General features: G+C 37.7%; 1 protein-coding gene across 4 annotated transcripts; it reads left to right on the top strand.

Moving 5' to 3' along the window:
• The first annotated feature begins 793 nt into the window (after window positions 1–793).
• On the top strand, window positions 794–13,776 carry LOC103705837 (paired amphipathic helix protein Sin3-like 4). Of its 4 annotated transcripts, XM_088711715.1 has the most exons (24): window positions 1,015–1,152; window positions 1,259–1,352; window positions 1,642–1,806; window positions 1,920–2,088; window positions 2,305–2,403; window positions 2,483–2,650; window positions 2,937–3,258; window positions 4,455–4,588; window positions 6,674–6,749; window positions 6,868–6,897; window positions 7,076–7,344; window positions 7,428–7,582; window positions 7,864–7,991; window positions 8,106–8,360; window positions 8,612–9,292; window positions 9,383–9,474; window positions 10,856–11,530; window positions 11,614–11,714; window positions 11,805–11,943; window positions 12,023–12,175; window positions 12,460–12,623; window positions 12,703–12,835; window positions 12,953–13,128; window positions 13,437–13,776. In XM_088711715.1, the coding sequence occupies exons 3-23, from the start codon at window positions 1,658–1,660 to the stop codon at window positions 13,103–13,105; spliced, it is 4,245 nt and encodes a 1,414-aa protein (XP_088567841.1). In that variant the 5' UTR covers window positions 1,015–1,152; window positions 1,259–1,352; window positions 1,642–1,657; the 3' UTR covers window positions 13,106–13,128; window positions 13,437–13,776. The 4 variants fall into 4 exon arrangements, with proteins under 4 accessions (XP_008787939.3, XP_008787938.3, XP_088567840.1 ...); XM_008789717.6 differs by lacking the exon at window positions 1,259–1,352 and having other exon boundaries at window positions 794–1,152; window positions 12,703–12,814; XM_008789716.6 differs by lacking the exon at window positions 1,259–1,352 and having other exon boundaries at window positions 794–1,152.
• Window positions 13,777–21,073: the final 7,297 nt, after the last annotated feature.

Here is a 21,073-nt window from a genome sequence, read left to right as displayed (position 1 = left end):
GTGCACATCGGGGTATAAGCACTCTGGGATCTCTCGCTGAAGCCACAATCAATTGGTCGGTTTGTACCGAGTCGACATCGAATAAGCCGGTTCCAACCAATTCTTGCTGGTAAAGGATCAGTTACAGCTGATCCAATAAGGATTATGGCCAATAGGGCCGGAACCGAATTGAAATACTGAATCGACTCGGTTTCGCACCGGATCGGCTTGGTACTATCTGAACTAGGTGATTCAGCAAACTCTGATTCTAAATCATCGACGTACACATGAACTCCACAACCATCCATGCATCGCTAAAATTATAAATAGAAATATATTAAATATAAAGAAAAATAAAATCCAATGAATTCAAAGCAAAAAAATGCCTTAAAATCTAATCTAATAATTCACTTCTTACTCTTGGTAGCAACCTAGGATGAAAGCTCGGAATAGGGCCGTAACCCTGGCCATGCCATTTGAACTAGATGGACCACCTTAGTCGAGCCGACGAGAGGTAACCGGGTCACGCCATAAACGAGCAAGTCGGCGGTAACGTCACCGCTCCTGATCCTGTTCGTATTCGGAATCCCTTCTCACCTTGGAAACAAAAAAAAAAAATCTCCGCCGTTCGATTCAGATACCGGCACCCAATCGGGTTCATCAGGAGCCGTCTGGCGGAGAAGGGAGGAAATCACCATTGACCGGATCAGAGCGGCGGAGGCCACCGATCCAACGGCTGTGATTGGTGGACGAATGCCCGGGGTGGTTTCAGTAACTTCCCTGGTTTATATAGCGCACCTCCCACCGTCCCTTCGGTCCCTTTTAATGAAGCCTTTGGCTCTCTGTCTTCGCTGCCCCCCCGCTCGCGTCTTCTACAGATAGGTAACATATAGGCGGAGAGGGAAGAGCCGATTTCTCTCTCTCTCTCTCTCTCTCTCTCTCTCTCTCGCGTTGTTGGCTTCGCTCGGAAGCTATCGCCACCTCGGAGCGCTTGATTCAGGCGAATTCTTGCCGCCAGATCCGTCTGCCGCCGGGCGATCGAAGGGGGAAGGCGGGGAGAGGGGCTTTGGTGTAAATCTTTGTGTTCTTCTCGGCTTCGTTTGTGAAAACGGCCCGGGAGGAGGCGTTCATGAGTTCCCAGCTCAAGCGGCCCAACATATCTCGAGCGGATCCGTGAGTTTTCTCTTCTCCTTGAGCTTTCCTTCTTCTGGCCGGACTCTCCTTCATTTTCGAGCTCTGTCTTAGTTGTGCTTTATACGGGCTTTTTAATCGCTTCCAGGAGGGATAGATGGTCTGTAAATCCGAATTTTCCCCGGTTTATTCGATTTTGTGAGAGTTTTCGGCTCTAAATCATTCTTTGCCTTGAACAAGAGGTAGGCATGGAGAAAGATTCAATTTTGTTCGCATATATATGTGATATTCTGAGCGTCGAATAATATACAGTCGAGTTAGGTTCTTTTTCCTGATGAATGATTTTTGAAAATTTAAATTTTGTTAGGGTATCGTTTTTGGTAACCAGAATTAGATGCGGGGAAAGGATTCATGTCTTTCTGAAATAATGTTTTTTTTTTCTTGGGGTTGATTTTTGTTCATTACATGGAAGTTTTACAATATGGGTTTCGATCTGCCGTGATTCAATTAATTTTGGTGGTCTTGTTGAAGCTCTGGGCAAACCCACATGGCGCCGGCACCGGCGGCCGGTAGTGCTCCGAAGCTGACGACAAGCGATGCCCTTGCCTATTTGAAAGCTGTGAAGGATATATTTCAGGACAAAAGGGAAAAATACGATGAATTTCTTGAAGTCATGAAGGACTTCAAGAGCCAAAGGTTCAACTTCTGTAGCCTTCTGTTACTTTTTTAATTTGTCGTTTTGTCAGTTGACGGTTCTTTACGTTTAATGTTTTTTGGCCTGTGCTCTCCTCCTGATGCAATCGTGGCAGAATTGATACGAACGGGGTTATTGTGAGGGTGAAGGAACTGTTTAAGGGGCATCGAGATCTGATCCTAGGCTTTAACACCTTCTTGCCCAAGGGGTATGAGATCAAGCTTCCCGAGGAAAAGAGGCCTGTCGAATTCGAAGAGGCCATTAATTTTGTAAACAAAATAAAGGTATAAATCTGACATATATATACATGTGTGTGTATGTTTGTATGTATATATGCATATATAGACACACACACACACACACACGTGTATATATATATATATGTGTGTGCATGTATATTTCTATATATTTATATTTATGTGTGTGTGTGTGTGTATATATAATTTCTTGCCAATATTTATTTCTATGGTTTTCTCTTAATACATCACTTCTCCCTGCAGAATCGTTTCCAGAACGATGAACATGTTTACAAGTCATTCTTGGATATTCTGAATATGTATAGGAGGGAGAACAAATCTATCCAGGAAGTCTATCAGGAGGTATTTTCCTTTTCCTCCCATGCTACTCTTTACAGTGACGAAGCTCTGTGAACGGCCTAGATTCTTTTGTTTTTTGTAGGTAGCGGCTCTCTTTCAGAATCATCATGATCTATTGGAGGAATTCACACACTTTCTGCCTGATGCCTCAGCAACAGTGGCTTCACAACATGGAGCACCTGCTAGACCCTTTATTCGTCCTGAAAGGAGCTCTGTGATGCCTACAATGAGGCATGCTCATGGGGATAAGGTATAACTTAGCAATTTTATTTTTAGAGTTCTATGTTTACAATAAATTGTTCCAGTTAATTATAATTAGGAATAAATTGCTTTTAATATGAAAAAATCTCATACTTTTGAACTGCCAAATCGTCTCTGTGAATAGTAAATCATTCAAGGAAGATAATATATCCTGCATTTATGAAGCCTCTCCAAGCTAAAATTTTTGATATATGAGCTGCTCTGTATATGTGGTTAAAAACCTGTCTCGATCAACCTTTAGGTAGCTAACTTGTTCCCATATAATGAGTTTGCAGAGGGAAAGAACTTATAACTCACATGCTGATCGCGACCTTAGTGTCGACTGTCCTGATCCAGAGCACGACAGGCAAAGGAGACGTTCTGAAAAGGAAAAAGATAGGAAAGAAGATAGAGACAAAAGAGATCGTGAGCGGGATGAGAAGGATTTAGAACATGATAGCAGAGATTTGGACAACACACAGCGCAGACGTAAACTTTCTAGTAGAAGGGTAGATGACTCTGTTGGCGAGCACTTGCATCATGGTGGGGAACCTGCTGAAAACTTTGGAACATATAGCATTTCAGCTTCATCTTTTGATGATAAGAATGCTTTGAAGAGTAAGTCCAGCAGCATTTGTTTTCTGGTACTCAGAGATATCTTTGTTTTTGAATAAACTGTATCTCTGGTAGATGTAGAATTATTATTTAATATGCTTTTCCTGTGTCCTATCTGCCCTTGTTCCTTGGTATCTGGTCCCACCATTTTCTTCTGCTTGTTTATGTTCTTACATCTTCCAACATTTTGAGATTCTAACTCCTGGCTAATCCATTGTTTAATATCTTCATTGGTTAGACTTGGCAGTGCACTGCAGCTTTAGGAGCCCTGCTTTCTAGGTGTCTGGGATCCTTGTGACTAGTAGATACAACTGAGATCACGACTGTTTTCATTTTTAATAGCTTTCCTATCTCTGATATGAGATGAATCTCTAGAAGAGCTGACCCCAGACACAAGCTGTTGATTTTCATGAAATCTTCTGAATCATTATATTCTAAAAATGCTTTGAGGTTATGTTTGTATTGGGAGCATAATTCTATTTTTTCTGTATGCATTCTAGCTGGTCAAAATACCTAAAAGGTTGTTAAGGATAGTGATCGTCGCTGTTGTCAATGATGTTGTGCATGCGTCATGCATTTTAAAAATATTGATCATCTCAGAATGTGTTAATCTCCAAAATGGTATCATTCAAATCCCTGCAGAGCCTGATGCGTTGTCATTTTGAATGCTGAAAGCACTTTTAGTGGAAGGATGACATATTCCTATTATGGTTTATCTTATCTACTTGGTTGCTTGTTGTTATAGCTATGTTAGGTGTACATAAGAAGCCTTGTTCCATTTATGTTGGCCCTTTCTAGTGGATTCTACTTTGTGATTGTCCCTGGGAGGCTTTATTTTCTTCTGACCAAACAGTCAGCACTGGAGACATCCATGAATTGCTCAACTTCTGACATATTCGACATGCATTTATATTGTTAAATATGATTGTAATCATTAGTTTTTTGGCATTAGTCTTGTGTGTTTTGTGGATGTGCCTCTGCTACACCTTTTTGAGAAATTAGTGTTGATTGTTGAAAATATGATTCGGTTCTTGTACAAAAGTTCTGTAGTGCGAGTCTAGATTGGTATTCTGGTTGTGTAGGTATATCAGAACATGTCTGCATCTGATTTCCTTGTTTTGTTTACTAAAAGAATTATTCTTTTCTTCCTTTTTTCGAGTGAAAATGGTGCATATATTGAATCTATAATATTTTGGCAGGTATGTACACTCAAGAATTTAATTTCTGTGAAAGAGTAAAGGAGAAGTTGCATCCTGAAACATACCAGGAGTTCTTGAAATGCCTTCACATATACAGCAAGGAAATTATTACCAGAACTGAACTGAAGAATTTGGTAAAGTTCTGATTATTAAATTTCTATATAAACAGTGGTTTTTTTAAGAACAACTATTAATAAACTGGTGGAATTTTACCATGCTAATTCTCTTGCATTACTTGCAGCCTATTTTTTAAAGTTTTATTATTCTATTTTTTTTATTTTTTAAAGCTTTAATATCCTATATTTCTTTAGTTGGTGCTTTTGGGTAATTTCCAGAAAACAGTATGTTTAAGGCTTCTAAAGTAAGACAGATTAGTTATGTTGGCTTATTAAGAGGATTATTAGTTGTTTAGGGGAAAAAGCTTAAAACCAACTCTTGAAATCCAATTTAGTGGAATTTAACTATACCTAATATTAAATGTTGTCAATCTATGACCCTTATAGACGATTGATGCTGATTCATAATATCTCGCAAACCACAGGTTTCACCTGACCCGCTTAAATGATTAGTTCAGGTGGTAACACTACTGCTTAAAAGGTAATGTGACAACATAAGAAGTCCACATGATTGCCACGCCCAAATGATATATTCCATTAGACTAAAAGACTGTTCTTCTTATTTTTAGAGTTTGTGTGCTGGATTTGTGGTCAATAATACTTGCTTCACTTGATGTGAATGGTCAAAGATCTTTCTACAGTCAAACAGGCAATGCACCAGCTTGACATTCTCCGTGTCTAAAAAGACTCGTTCCCTATATTTGGTCTGTTTGCCTCGATTTGGTATTATACTGAATAAATAATTTGATTGAGTGTCTGATCTGTTGCTTAAATCTGATTTACGCGTCTATGATTGTATCACCAATTTTGCTTCTATCACTTTCTCATTATTTCATTCTTACAATCCTCTGCAATGTTTTTCCACTAGGATCCTTACCTTTGCTATTCTCATCAGGCTATTTCTAATTCCATTAGTCATTGCAAAACTGGGCCACCCTTACCCCAACTTATGGCTATTGACAGACTCATCATCATGTTCACCTTTCTAATTTGCTGATATTGCATGATCCTGATGTTTATATTCTTTGTCATTTCTAGCAATTACTACTTTCAACTCCACCTTTCTGTCATCATCAACATCATTATTTATAAGCACTGGAAGCCTTATACTATTAGGAATTACTTCACTTGTATCATTGGTGCTGTCTTGGTTTAGCTGCCTAAGAAAATACCAAGAGTTGTGCAGTGTATGTTTATGAATCATAGATATAAAGGTTCCATGTGATGATGAAAATGAATGTATCAAAGTTTTTGCTATCGAAGTCTAACATATGATGTTACCCTTGATAGTGTGGATAGCCAAGCAAACTTTTGAATCAGCTGGATTGACATCTTGATAAATGGTGAAGTTTGTATAGAAGTCTATTTAATTGAAGGTGACTGACTTTAACCCAAACTGGACTGCTTGTAATTAACCTTTGGAGTTTTAAAAGAGGAAAGGTCTGTAATTGCTGTCTGATAAATGGATCGCACTCTAGGTAAAGTTGCAGTTACAGTGGAACCACAACCAGTCATCAGTTACTCCATCCCTTTGGATATTACATGCATTTGCACTTGGTTGCCATTTATAAAATATTGAAGCATGTCCATGTCTTGATTCAATCACATGTACCTCTCAGTTGATGGAATTACAGCTTTCAACTCTCCCACTTGGTTTGGCAACGTGCATGGTAAGTACTAGCACTTTTAAAGAATAGAATGAGAACATATTAACAGGAGTCAGAAATTGGAAGATTTTAAAATCATCATCATCCAAGCTTTTCTTCTTTAAATGAAGTTGGCTGTGGAGCAAAATCGTGAGTTTAGAAGGCTTCAAGGAAGCTTTTACCCATGAAACTGTAACTTTTTGATTAAAAATCAATCTATTCATGTATTGTAATTTGTCATTTAGTCATCAACTTGTGCCTTCAAGAAACTGTATATGTCTGTTTTGTTTGGCTGCTTGACCTATATCTAGTTATTGTCTCATTTTCTTCTAGCTTATCATATCATCATGAATACCAACACACCATGAGTTTTGCTCATAAGAATATGCTTTTTCTTTTACACTTTCTCATTGCTACTTAATGCATTCTAAAAGCCTGTATCTGCTGTCATTTTTAGGTGAGTGATATCCTTGAAAAGTATCCAGATCTTATGGATGGTTTCAATGAATTTTTGGCCCATTGTGAGAACATAGGTAAGGTTATATTTTTTCACAGTTTTGGGATCCATAAATTGTGTTTATATATATATATATATCTGCAGAGAAGTTTTAAGTCTGTGGATGTAGTTTCTAAGAGTGACCTTTTCTGCAGATGGATTTCTTGCAGGCGTGTTCAATAAAAGTATGTGAAAATCTTATTCTTATTTTTCAATTTCTTGTACCTTTGGATGAAAGCAGTTACTTTTCTTCCTTGACCATAATTTGTCTGCGACTGTAGATGATTGATGATGCTAGGGTGTTTTATCTGATATTTTTGTACTTTAAATTTATAACATAATTGTTTTGTTTTATACTAACAGCATCATTGCGGAATGAAGGACATGTGGCTAGACCAGTTAAGCTAGAGGATACAGACAGAGACAGGGAGCATGAAAGGGATGAGAGGGAGAGAGACCATGAAAGGGAAAGAGTTGACAAAGGTGCTGCCTATAATTCTAAAGACATGGCATCTCAGAAGACTCCTTTCTACTCAAACAAGGAAAAATATAATTTATGCAAGCCAATTTCAGAGCTTGACCTCTCAAACTGTCAGCGATGTACCCCCAGTTACCGTCTTCTGCCAAAAAATGTAAATGTTATTTCCACCCTTATGCCTTTTCTTGTCAAAACAGCTCTCTTCGCCTGTCTTATTTTTTGCTCTGTTGCTTGTAGCATCCAATTCCTCCTTCGAGCCACAGGACTGACCTTGGTGCATCAATACTGAATGATGTCTGGGTATCGGTGACATCTGGAAGTGAGGATTATTCTTTTAAGCACATGCGCAAAAACCAATATGAAGAAAGCTTATTTAGATGTGAAGATGATAGGTGCTCACTCAGTTCCCTTCAGTTGAAAATATCATATTGAGAGATCTTAATCTGTAGCTGAAATACATATTCTTTAATTTAACATCCATTTCATCTTAATAAATCAAAGAATTGTTTTCCTTTGTCAGGTGTTTTTCTGCATATTTTTCTATTAACCATTGGACATTTTTTTTCTTTATGTCTTGTATTCATGTTTTGATAACCGTTGCATATAAAGGTGCAGAACTCTTTGCTATAAAGTGTTTGTTTATGTGCCCTTTTTCATTGTGAGATGCTTTCAGATTTGAGCTGGATATGTTATTGGAGTCAGTGAATGTGACTACTAAGCATGTTGAGGAATTGCTAGAAAAGATTCAGGACAATACAATCAAACCGGAGAGTCCAATTCGCATTGAAGACCATTTTACTTGTCAGTATTCATGTCTAGTAACAGAAACAAATTGTTTTTTTTTCCTTTCTTTTCATTTTGCTTGAATGTAGTGTATTTATTTGTCTGTTAATTCTTTCCCACCTCCTTGAATAGCGCTAAACTTGAGATGCATCGAAAGATTATATGGTGATCATGGCTTGGATGTGATGGATGTTCTACGCAAAAATGCGAGTCTTGGATTGCCTGTCATATTAACTCGTCTGAAGCAAAAGCAAGAGGAATGGTCAAGATGTCGGGCTGATTTCAATAAAGTTTGGGCTGAAATTTATGCCAAGAACTATCACAAATCGCTTGATCATCGTAGTTTCTATTTCAAGCAACAGGACACAAAGAGCTTGAGCACGAAAGGTATATAAATTTTTTAATATTGTATCGCATTTAAGTATCACAAATTCCTGTTCTAGTAGTAAGTTCTTTATGTTTAATTGTTCATTGAATTCTCCATGAGATCAACTTCTGTAAATAAAATGTAGTGCGTCTGTAATGAAGAATGTTAACATTGATAAGTTTAGAAATATAGATTTATGTGCATAGGCTAATATTACATTTTATCTGCTGTATATTTTGGTAATGTATCTGCAATGTTATTCATTGCACAGCTTTGTTGTCTGAGATCAAAGAAATTAATGAGAAGAAACGGAAAGAGGATGATGTGCTTCTTGCTATTGCCGCTGGAAATCGGCGGCCTATAGTCCCCAATATGGAATTTGAGTATGTGGATTCAGATATTCATGAAGACCTGTATCAGATCATTAAGTATTCATGTGGAGAAGTTTGTGCATCCTCAGACCAATTGGACAAAGTAATGAGAATATGGACAAGCTTTTTGGAGCCAATGTTGGGTGTTCAACCTCGGCCTCAAGGTGCAGAGGATACTGGGGATGTGGTGAAACCTAAGACTCGTGCTGTCAAAAATAGTATGGCGAATGTTGGGGAAAGCAATAGCAGCCCTGGCACCGATGGTGCTGCCGCTGCCAAGCAAAGTAATGGTGATGAAAGCGTTCCACCAGAACAAGCAGTTTCATGCAGGGTGAGGTTGGCAAATGGGGATGCAGCAGTTACTGATAATGGTTTTCATGATGTTGATCGCACTGCTCGCCGAGGTGATAATCTCTCTGGTGCTCCACTTCATGGAAGGGTGCAGGGCAATGCTCACACAGCTGATGAAGTGTCTGGGGCAACTGTGCAAACTGCTTCTACTGAGAAGTTGACAGATAATGTTTCTCCTGCTGGTAGAGCTGAACCAGGTCATACTAGAAGCAACCTAGAAATTACCTCAGGTTCGAGGGGCGGAACTTTTTTTCCTTTTAATTTTTTTCTTTTCTGCTTTTAGATTTTAAAATAAAGATTCTTATGGTTCTCCTTGTAAGGTGTTAGTGCTCCAACTTCAAAAGCTGCTCAGTCTGGAAATGAGACGGCAGTTGAGCTCCGATCTAGTAATGAAGTTTTACCTTCTTCAAAGGTATGAATTTACAATTTAGGTCATTGTGGAGCTGTTTTTCTGGTTTATTACATTTGGCTTACTATCTAGCATATCCTTATAGTTATTAACCTGCTTGGTTTTTACTTTTGAATACTTCCAATGTTTGGTCTTATCCATAGTTTTATCTGAATATTTGGCTTCAGGAGGTTATCATTTGGTTGTTTGCGGAAAAATATCCATTTTTAAATAATCGAATCCATGAGTTGGTTCTCCTTCGCAATTCAGATAGCTTGTAGTTGAATGTCCAAAAAATCACTTCCTTCCCTGATGTTGTTTCTGAGGCTGTTGGATACAGTAAGCTGTTTGTTTGAAGGCTGAAAGGTCTAAAAGGATTAGCATTGAAATATAGAACATATTCATACAATACACTGGAGGATGATATTTAGGTATTTATGCATTATAATGACGTTTATAATAATCAACTACTATGAGAACACGAAATGTAGTCAACTGTTTCTTAATGCAGCGTTTGTCTGGTCGATTTAAGAAAACTGACAGCTGAGAAAATTGTAGAATTATGAAGGTTTGATTGCCCTCTCAAAAAAAGAAATATGAAGTTTTCAGATTGTATAATAAAGTTCATTGGTGTTAAGGATATAATCAGTTAAATTTGGATCATAATTCAAGGGAGTTCTTTTAGTTCTTAGGCATAGAAAATGAAATTTTATTTAACTTAAAAATAAATTAAATCTCAAAAAGTAATTTAACATCATTGTACATGCTCTAAAACGAAAAATATTGGGTCCAACATTGATGTGTTCTTTATGAAAACATTCCAGGCTCATCAAGGGCTTGATCTTTATTGCTCTATGAAGTGACGGAAGATGAAGAATCTAGTGCATAACTGGCAAGAGCATCTTCTAGTTGCCTGCATCTGTATGTTTACTCTCTATTACCTGTTATTGTGCGGAAACAGATATACATTATGACTCCTGGATTTTTGATTTGTAAATCTTCGTATTTAGTGTGCGGACCCAATCTTTATTTGGTTGTGAAATTTTAGGCATTTCATTCATGTCTTGAAATTACTGTAATCATACGATCAGGGAAAAGCTTCCTTATTTAATCACTACTTGCCTATCACAAACTTGCTAGTGTGATATAGGATTTTACCTTCTGTTTATTCTGCTGTGTTCATATATGGAAAAGCTGTGATCATACAATCATGAACAAAGCTGCCTTATTTGCAAATACTGGCTTTTATTATTAGTCCTGACTCCTGTTATTGTTCTTGTTATCACAGATATTTAAATGTTAGTGTTCTGTATGTGTATTCTTAATGAAACAAATTTGTGGTTCTTCTGTTTTAAAATTTATTACATTTTCCTTTTAATTCTTGGTATGCTTGTTCTTGTGTTAGGGAGGGGACGGTGGGAGGCCAAATAGACCTGCAAATGGTGGTTGCCCCGCTGAAAGTAACAAATTGCATGGACTTGGTGAAGGTTCTGCTGTCCATAATAACTTTAAAGTTGAGAGGGAAGAGGGTGAATTATCACCTAATGGAGATTTTGAAGAGGATAATTTTGTAGCTTTTGAAGATGCTGCTATGGGTGCATCACCGAAACCAAAGGACAGTTCTGCTAGCAGACAGTACCAAGTCAGACCTGGAGAAGTGGAGGCCTGTTGCGGCGAGGCAGCGGGAGAAAATGATGCAGATGCTGATGATGAGGGCGAGGAAAGTGCTCAAAGGTCTACAGAGGACAGTGAAAATGCGTCAGAGGCTGGTGAGGATGTTTCAGGCAGTGAATCTGGTGATGGGGAGGAGTGTTCTCGTGAAGATCATGAGGAAGAAGAGGAAGATGCAGATCGTGATGATCAGGATGCTAAGGCTGAAAGCGAGGGTGAAGCTGAAGGAATGGCTGATGCAAACGATGCTGAGGGAGAAATAACGTCAATGCCATTTTCAGAACGTTTTCTACATACAGTTAAGCCTCTTGCAAAACATGTACCTGCTGCCTTACGTGATAAGGAAGATAAATGCTCGCGGATCTTTTATGGAAATGATTCAGTTTATGTGCTGTTTAGGCTTCATCAGGTCAGATTTTTTTTAAATTACATTCGTTTTTGGAAACCACTTGTGAATTTGAGGTTTGTTGTGATAATACTCTTGTCTTGCAGACTTTGTATGAGAGAATACTCTCAGCAAAGACAAATTCATCAGCTGCTGAAAAGAAATGGAGGACTTCGAAGGATACAAGCCCTCCAGACTTATACGCCAAGTAATTTCTGTTCATATCTATGCCTTTATCTATGTAGATTATGTGACAACTGAAAACAAAAAATAACATTTGTTTATTCTGAGTTTGCAGATTTATGAGTGCACTTTACAACCTACTCGATGGTTCTGCTGACAATACCAAGTTTGAAGATGATTGCCGTTCTATCATTGGGACACAATCATATGTACTTTTCACATTGGATAAGTTGATATATAAAGTTGTTAAGCAGGTATATTTTCCAGATGTATTTAACTTAAAGCAAGGATTGAGATACTCTTTAAATGAGCTAACCTGCAGTTCTCTTTCAGCTTCAAGCAATTGCCTCAGATGAAATGGACAACAAGCTTCTTCACCTCTATTTATATGAAAAGTCAAGGAAACCCGGAAATTTTTCGGATCTAGTTTATCATGAAAATGCTCGTGTCCTCCTTCATGATGAAAGTATATATCGTTTTGAGCGTGTAAGTTTCATGCCTTCTTTCCTTTTATATTGAGACTTTGACTTCTTGATTTCATAATAGTTTCTTTGACCTACTACAAGTTCTCCCTTCTGAACCCTGGTTGTGAAAGTACCGCATCTAAAACCACTGTTGAACATTTGAATAGATTTCTTGCTTTAACAACTGAAGATAGTTTAGCCTAAAAAGGTTGGCGGAAATACAAGTGTCCTATTTTTAATTGTTGAATATGAATATGACTAATTGCACCAGTTTCTTAATTTTGACATTGCTGTCATATTTTGCAGACTTCAAATCCGACTCAATTATCTATCCAACTAATGGAATACGGACATGAAAAGCCTGAAGTGACCGCTGTTTCTATAGATCCTAATTTTTCAGCTTATCTGTATAATGATTTTTTGTCAAATGCTTCAGATCGAAAGGGTACACATGATGTCTTCCTGAAAAGGCATGAACAATTTGCTGACTATAAAAGTTTAAACTCTTGTAACTTTAATTACCTTTGACAATGGATAAATATTATTCAGGAATAAACGCAAATTTGGAAGCGATGATGAGTATCCTACCACTTGCAAGGTGATGGATGGGATTCAAGTTGTCAATGGCTTGGAATGCAAGATATCATGCAATTCCTCTAAGGTGTTCAGTCTATATATTCATGTGAACTTCTAGTCTGTTCCTGAGACCTGCCAATTATATCAATATGCTTTTTTGTGTTTCATATTATGCATTTTTTCCTGGTCATCTAAGCATTTGGCTAATCTGTGTATGCCACAGGTTTCTTATGTTCTAGATACAGAAGATTTCTTATTTCGTGTGAGAAAGAAGAGGAGATGTTCCAAGGGAGGCACTGCATCTATCCAAGACCTATTCACTAGAGCGTATGATGTAAAAAGACAGCGATTTCAACAGTTCCTGTCCAAATCTTAACATGACATTCTCATAAGAAAGTGGTAATGATCCCTGTAAATTATATGTATCTTTGCATTTTCTGTTGAAGTGAGTGATGAAATCATTCCTGTATTCATTTACCTGATCTTATATCAAGCATCTCATAAGAGCCTCTTTAAATTTGTTTGGGGTTAGTTTTTGATGAGAAGCCTTTCAAAAAGGCCCTTTTTTTTTATTACAAAGAGAACTGCTAAGGAAATGGAGTAAATTTTGACGATTTTCTTTCTCATTCTTGGTGACTTCCCCTCACTTCCTGCTCATTACCCTAAATTGAGATATTCTAGCTCACCTCAAGTTCTTCCTTCTGCAGTACCTTTATGTCACTGGCTGAGAGAGCGGGCACTAATATAGCAGGGCGCTTGGCTGCAGCTAAGCAATGGATGTCGGAGTGCAGCTGGCTTCCTCTCACTCCCTGTTTTGCTCTCTTTGAAATAACAGCTGGGAAAATTTCTAGTCCACATGCCAACAAAGCTTGTAACCTGGTTCTATTTGGTTCCTGGAGCCACAAATGTGTATATATCTATGACCTGCGAATTTGTTTGTTAGATTCAGATACTGCTAGTCGCCCTTTGTATCTCTGAGGCACTTGCTTTTCAGGGTGGCAGCCATCCTTCTGCCATGGCCGATTAAATGAAATGTTTTTTGTAATCTGAGCACTGTTCTGGAGAAAAGTGGTTTTGGGTAGTCTTGTAGGTCATCTGGTGTTCATTTGTAAATGTGAGGCTCGTGTAAGTCATTCTAAGATAGCTCCAAAAGAGGGAACAGCTCCCAGTGGGCTACATTCAAAATGTATTGGCTGGTCTAGGTCCTGTGAAGAGTTTCTGAGTCTAGATTTTAATAGGCATTAAATTAACACTTTCTTGCGGCATATGGATTTGCTCAAAGCGACCAATCTCCGTGCGTAGCATGCTGGATGAGTAGGATCATGTGTGATGTGGCTGTGTAATTTGTAGAAGCTATGGAGAATCCTTGATGGTTATGGCACAACTGCTATAGCTTTATATAATGACATTATTTGGCTATAGTAGGGCTGGAACTTGAGAATTACTTTTTTACTAATTTGTGTTGCTGTCATGTTGAAATTCAAAACGGGCGCTTTTTTCTAGTACTGCAATAAAACTGTTATTTAAGGGCATGTTTGGTATTGTCTTTTTTTTAGCATGTATATATTTTTTGAAATAGAAATATGAAGCCAATGTAGAAAATATGTTTGTTTATTTTATTTTTATTTTTTAACAACTTTTATTTTTTTAAATAAAATATTATTTTTAATTTTTGAAAAAAATAAGTTTTAACCTCTTCCATCTCACCCTCAATCTCTACCTATCCACACCGGTTTTTCGGGCCTTGTCAAGTTAATTTTTTGTCATATTTTTTTTTTCTACTGCTTTCACAATGATGAGCTCTTTTTTGTTTTTGACCATATCGCTAGTCTGATCCTCCATTTTTCTATCGGCTCAAGGGAACCAAATGGTGTGATTTAGAGCCGATTATGGGTTAGGCTTGGGTATAGAAAATGTTAAATTTCAATTAAGTTCGGCCCAAAGTCTGAGTAAAAATATAGTTTAGGCTTGAGGCCTAGTTCATGATCAGCTTTACTGTTATCAGAAATCTGAAAGAAATAAATTTTTGTTTTTATTTTTTAGAAAGAAAAATGGTAATAATGCCAAACGTGGTCTAAGTTTTTGATTTTGTTAGATTTAAATACTCAAATGAATTAAGAAAATTGATACAATATGGTAAGTTAATAGAGAACATATAGGGTTGAGGTTGAAAGTTTATTTGTGAGACTTGTACCCACAAAGAAAATCATTATTTATGAGACTATCACCACTTGACCGATCTTTAGACTCGGGACTACAGTTGACTATATGCGGAGACTCGGATCTAAACTATATTTATTTTTAATCAGACTTTGGAATTTGATATTTTTTTTGTTCAAGCTCTATTTGTGATCAACTCTATTGGGGACTTCATAAATAACTAGGAGCAGAGCTGCAGGCAAGGACTCACCGTCCCAGGTGTCAAGAATTACCAAGTCAAAAGATTACTATGATATCACAATCCATCACCTAGGTTATTTTTTTAAGAAAAATGAGACAGATCGATAAGAATATCATACATGATAAGTAAATTTGGATGGGTTTATTAATTATGGGTCAAGTTAATATCACAGAGTTTTTTTTAAAAAAAATCTACGAGACTCCATATGCTTGCCCAAAAAGTGCCATATAGAGTTTGATCAATTCAAACGAAACCTACAGCCTTTTCTCTCGAAAGCTGCATACTTAGCTATCTTACGTCAAACAACTAATTCAAGCCTACTCAACTAATCTCATGTAAATGTTTGTTCTCAGCTAAACTAATAGAAAAAGACAGCAATTCATCTGTCAAGCTTCTTACCCACTGATTCAGATTGCTGGTTTTGGGCCGTTGAACGTTTGTAAGAAGAATGAGGCAATTCATAAACAATGATCTCGTCGAGCAACATAATTATTTTATTACAAGCACTTATACTATTTTTATTCACAAACAACTAGCTTTCTGACTCTCCGGTTATTCCATGGCCGTTATTCCCTGGATTCATGGCTCATCTGTTGACGCCCCACGGCCGTGATCACGACCGGCATCACCACTGTTTTGCGCCTACCCACTCGCACAACACGTGTCTCTCCACCAAAACTCGCCAAGGGACAAAGGATTCGCCATTGGAGGACACGTGTCTCTCCACAACACGTGGATCGTTCGCGTTAATTCGCCATAGGATGAGTGCAACCAGATCAACAAAAGGATTCAGATTGCTTTCAGATCTGTACGGAGCGCGATCCAACGGTCACATCGCGAAGGAAGATCGGTTATTCCGTCGCGCGAAAGATATATAAACCGAACCCTTCCCCCAGGCCAATTCCACCAGGTCTACGTGGGAGCCCAACCCACTTCCCCTCCCTCGTCTCTCTCCTTTCTCTTCGGTGACGGAGTCCAGCCAGGCTCCCCGTTTCTCCCTCGCCGCCGCCGAGAGGGGCGTGGGAGGACGGCGAGACAGCTGCGGCGGCGGCGGCAGGAGGCGGAGGGCGGCGTGAGATCCCTCCCCCGCCTCGCGCAGCCCCTCCTTCCGCCGGGAAGTCGAACACGCGGCGGCCGTTCATCACCCGCCTCGCCCTCACCCTCCTCCGGTACCTAGGGTATTCATCTCTTCCGTCTCATTCTTTCCATTCTTCCCCTTATCTTTATATCAAATCTTTCATGTGGGAAAAAAATCTCGATGCCCGTGGTGCTCTTGAGATATTTCTTGATACCCATTTTTTGCTATTGACAAAGCTCTCCTTTCTCGAGATCCTCTGTTTGAATTCTTGTACAATTTCATTTTTCTGCCGTTGATTGAATCTTTTTGTTTCTCTTTTGCTTTATTACCGGTTTTCAGGTTTCTCTCTTACTCTTACCACAGCTGCGGCGGCGGCGGCAGGAGGCGGAGGGCGGCGAGAGATCCCTCTCGCGCAGCCCCTCCTTCCGCCGGGAAGTCGAACACGCGGCAGCCGTTCATCTCCCGCCTCGCCCTCACCCTCCTCCGATACCTAGGGTACTCATCTCTTCCGTCTCATTCTTTCCGTTCTTCCCCTTATCTTTATATCAAATCTTTCATGTGGAAAAAAATCTCGATGCCCGTGATGCTCTTGAGATATTTCTTGATCCCCATTTTTTGCTATTGACAAAGCTCTCCTTTCTCGAGATCCTCTGTTTGAATTCTTGTACAATTTCATTTTTCTGCCGTTGACTGAATCTTTTTGTTTCTCTTTTGCTTTATTACCGGTTTTCAGGTTTCTCTTTTACTCTTACCTTTCGTGTTGATGGTGTTCTTTCTTTGCATATCTCGTGGTTTTCTTCCCTCTTCCTTCATTCCAATTTTAGCCTTTTCTTTGTTGTTGGATCTTGTTACGAGGAAAGCGCTTTGCTTATCTTGGTTTCTCAATGGATTTTTCTTTATCTTTCCGATTCCTCTGTCTTTTGTTTTTCTATTTCTTTCGCTCTTGCTTCTGCTAAAGGTTTCATTTTTCTTGATCCCCCATTTTGTTCTGTGGTGCTATGTAGACAACCCACTTTTTTTGTTTCTTGATATTACCTATCAAGTGGTGCGCTGGTTTATCTTCTACACTGTTCATTGGCTTCTTCTTTATAGTTTGTTTTGGTGAAATCTTGATGCCTGTTGCATTACAATGTTCATATTGTTGTCCTTTTCTATATTCTTGATATTTGTCCTCCTGGGGTACTCGATTTTTCTTTACTGCAATATTTCACCTTTTGTCGTGCTTTTTTTTCCCCCCTTCTTGATTCCTGTTTTCTATCACGGGATTCTTTTGCTAAACTCTGTTTTCATTTCCCGTATCTGGTCTTTTTAGTTTCTTGATATTTTTCACTCTTTTTTTCTTTTCTTAAAGCTTTTTTGCACCTTTTCTTTTATGGCGGAAGATTTTATTTTTCTCAATGCCTATCTCAGGTGGTATAACTTACTTTTTGTTCTTTTGATAAGGTTTCCTTTTCATCTTTGGTTTCTTCATATATCTGAACCAAGGGATCAACTTTTCTTCTTTTTAATTTGCTGCTTTTTAACTTTTCTTTACTTGTTTCTGTAAATGGTTTCATTCCTCTCAGTGCCTGTTCTGTTGTATTTTGGTGTTATTCAGAGATTTTGATTCAAATTTCTTTGGTTTCAATGTTTTTAACTTTTTGTTTTTACATATTTCTATATTGGCCACTCATTTATTGGCACTGCTTGAGAAGTTACAATTTGTCTAAAAGAAGAAAGTAGAAGTAAGCATCAAAAACCCTCACAAGACAATTAATAAGCAGGATGAAAAACTAAAAACTCTGCTCCTTAGACCTGCGAGACAATATTCAGGCCTCAATCTCCAAGCAGCATGATGCTTTCCATAAGCCACAAACAAGGAATATCCCATTTGCATGTACAAGCTTTTGTTGAATATGGAAAACACTTAACTATCTACAAAATAAGATAACTTACCAATTTGAACCAAATAAAATCAAAACATAGGAACAAATGTTTTTCTAACCTCCAGAAATCAACAACCTTTGTCAACTCTTTTTTTTTCTTAGCTATACATTGCCAAAAATTTTAACCTGATAGTCACTTCAAATAAAGGCTTGGCTTTTGTCTGGTACTGAGATTCTCCTTTCTCCTTTCACATGTTATCCTTCCAAAATTGAGCGATCTAATATAATGGTTAACATGGTGGTAAGCATGCTTAAAATTATGTTTTCCTGTTTATTTCCTCATTATGGAATTTCCTCCACTATAGAGGATGGCAAGCTCTCTTCCTTTCATTATGCACATACCAGAAATCGGGTGAGTGAGTGGGCCACCATCCATATAATTGCATCTTACTTGTAGCTGCAGAAACATAAACAAATTGCTTGCTGAATCCTGCAGGATATTCTCTTACAATCAGGTGGCAAATTAGTACCCATTACCATGCATGTTGCATTTCTGACTAAGCTTGAACTCATGAAAGATTTGTCACATCATCTTCTTCTTCATGTTTATTTTCCTAACATTTATTTATTTGCTTTTTCTATTGAGAGCTTTGTTTTAGGTCTTGTTCCGCTGTTGGCACAATTTATGTTCATGAACAAAAGCAGAGATATATGAAGGGGATGTGGATTAGGACTTAAGGAGAAATCAATGATCAAATTTTGAGCATATGTAAGGGCGAGGGTATTTTGGATGGAAAATAAGGCACATTAGACCAATACTCGATCTTAGCACATGTGTTGCATGTGATTTGCTCAAGAAGAAAAGCATTTGATGGGTGGCTATGATCCCTTCATCAAGATTGCACATAGAAAAATCGATGACAATACTTCTATTTTAGAAACATTGTGTTTACATGGTATTCTTGGAGAAATTCGACCCACCCATGGGCCTCTAATGGAAGAATATTAACTCTAACTGAAAGGAGTTTGGACTGGCTAAAATTATAATTAAAGAAGGAAAGCTGGAAATTGTATTTAGACAAAAGTCTTCGGTGGACAACTCAGGCAAGAGGCTGGGCTTAAGATCTAAATTTTGTTTTGTTAAATGCACGGAAGACATTAAAGGAAATAAATACGAAGCTAGATATGCATGGCGATATACTGAACAAAATAAATATGTTCCCTGTTTCCCTCAATGCAGATACTGTGTTTTTTTCTCTAAAAAACAAATAAAAAATGGAGGCTGCCCTCCCCAAAAAAAAACAAACACGCGCACACAAAAAAGGATATAGGTTATGGGTCATTTTAGGACCATTTTACCGATTAACAAATGGTTTAGCAAAGTGGGCAAATAATGACCTATCAGAACTGGTTTCCGCTATAAGTTCACATCTTCTTAAAGTTGGGTGTATTTTCCACACTATTGTGCTAGCTTGCTAGAATGTTTTTAACTTTGCACCTTACCTTACCTCTAACCAAATCATCCACATGGTGTTTTTGGTTATGTTTATAAATGACTTGGATGGTTGCTTGGAACAAATATCTAATCTGGTTGTAAGTTTTAATTTTTGGTCTCTGAGGTCCAATGTATTTTTTATGTTTTTTTTTGTTCCAATAAATGCTTTCTCCTCCAGATTCTCCAATTGACGGACTGATCAAGAGAGCACAAGCAGCAATATGTGCACCTGTTGACTGTTGAATTAGATAGATCCCATAAAAACATATATGAAAAGACAGGAAATATTTTAAGAGTAAATCCTTGCTACCAAGAGGGCTAAATTTGTTGACAAACCCTTAACAATTCATCATGCTAGTTGTGTTCTAAAAAATAAAGGCTATCTTGGAAGACCAAAAATTGGAAGCTATCTCCAAGAGGGTGCTCATTTTTAATTTTTCATCCTCGGTTTACTGCTTATTAATTGTCTTGTGAGGGATTTGGATGCTTACTTCTACTTTCTTCTTTTAGACAAATTGTAACTTCTCAAGCAATGCCAATAAATGAGTGGCCAATATAGAAATATGTAAAAACTAGAAGTGAAACGCAGTGAAACCAAAGAAATTTGAATCAAAATCTCTGAATAACACCAAAATATAGAACAGGCATTGAGAAGAATGAAAACATTTACAGAAACAAGTAAAGAAAAGTTAAAAAGCAGCAAAAAAGCAGAAAAGTTGATCCCTTGAGTCAGATATATGAAGAAACCAAAGACGAAAAGAAAACCTTATCAAAGGAACAAAAAGTAAGTTATCTTACAAAATACCACCTGGGATAGGCATTGAGAAAAATGAAATCTTCTACCATAAAATAAAAGGTGCAAAAAAAGCTTTAAGAAAAGAAAAAAAAAATTTAGAAATATCAAGAAACTAAAAGGACCATATACGGAAAATGGTAATATAGTTTAGCAAAAGAATCCTGTGATAGAAAACATGAATCAAGAAGGGGGAAAAAGCACGACAAAAGTTGAAATATAATAGTAAAGAAAAAACGAGCACCTTGGGAGGACAAATATCAAGAATATAGAAAAGGACAAGCCCCAAATCAGAAAAATATGAACATTGTAATGCAACAGGCATCAAGATTTTACCAAAACAAACTATAAAGAAGAAGCCAGTGAACAGTATAGAAGATAAAACAGTGTACCAGTTCATAGATATATCAAGAAACAAAAAAAAGCGGTTTGTCTAAATAGCCCCGCAGAACAAAATGGGAAATCAAGAAAAATGAAACCTTTAGCAGAAGCAAGAGCGAAAGAAAAAGAAAAAAAGTGAAGACAAAAGGCAAAAGAACCGAAAGATAAAGAATTTAGCCCTCTTGGTAGCAAGAATTTACTCCTAAAATATTTCCTGTCTTTTCATATATGTTTTTATAGGACTATCTAATTCAACAGTCAACAGTCAACAGGTGCACATATTGCTGCTTGTGCTCTCTTGATCAGTCAGTCAATTGGAGAATCTGGAGAA

This window comes from Phoenix dactylifera, chromosome 15 (assembly GCF_051530095.1).
Source record: "Phoenix dactylifera cultivar Ajwa chromosome 15, Ajwa_hap1_PhDact_Kaust_v1.1, whole genome shotgun sequence".
Classification (NCBI taxonomy): Eukaryota; Viridiplantae; Streptophyta; class Magnoliopsida; order Arecales; family Arecaceae; genus Phoenix; species Phoenix dactylifera.
This window is presented reverse-complemented; position numbering and strand designations above follow the sequence as displayed.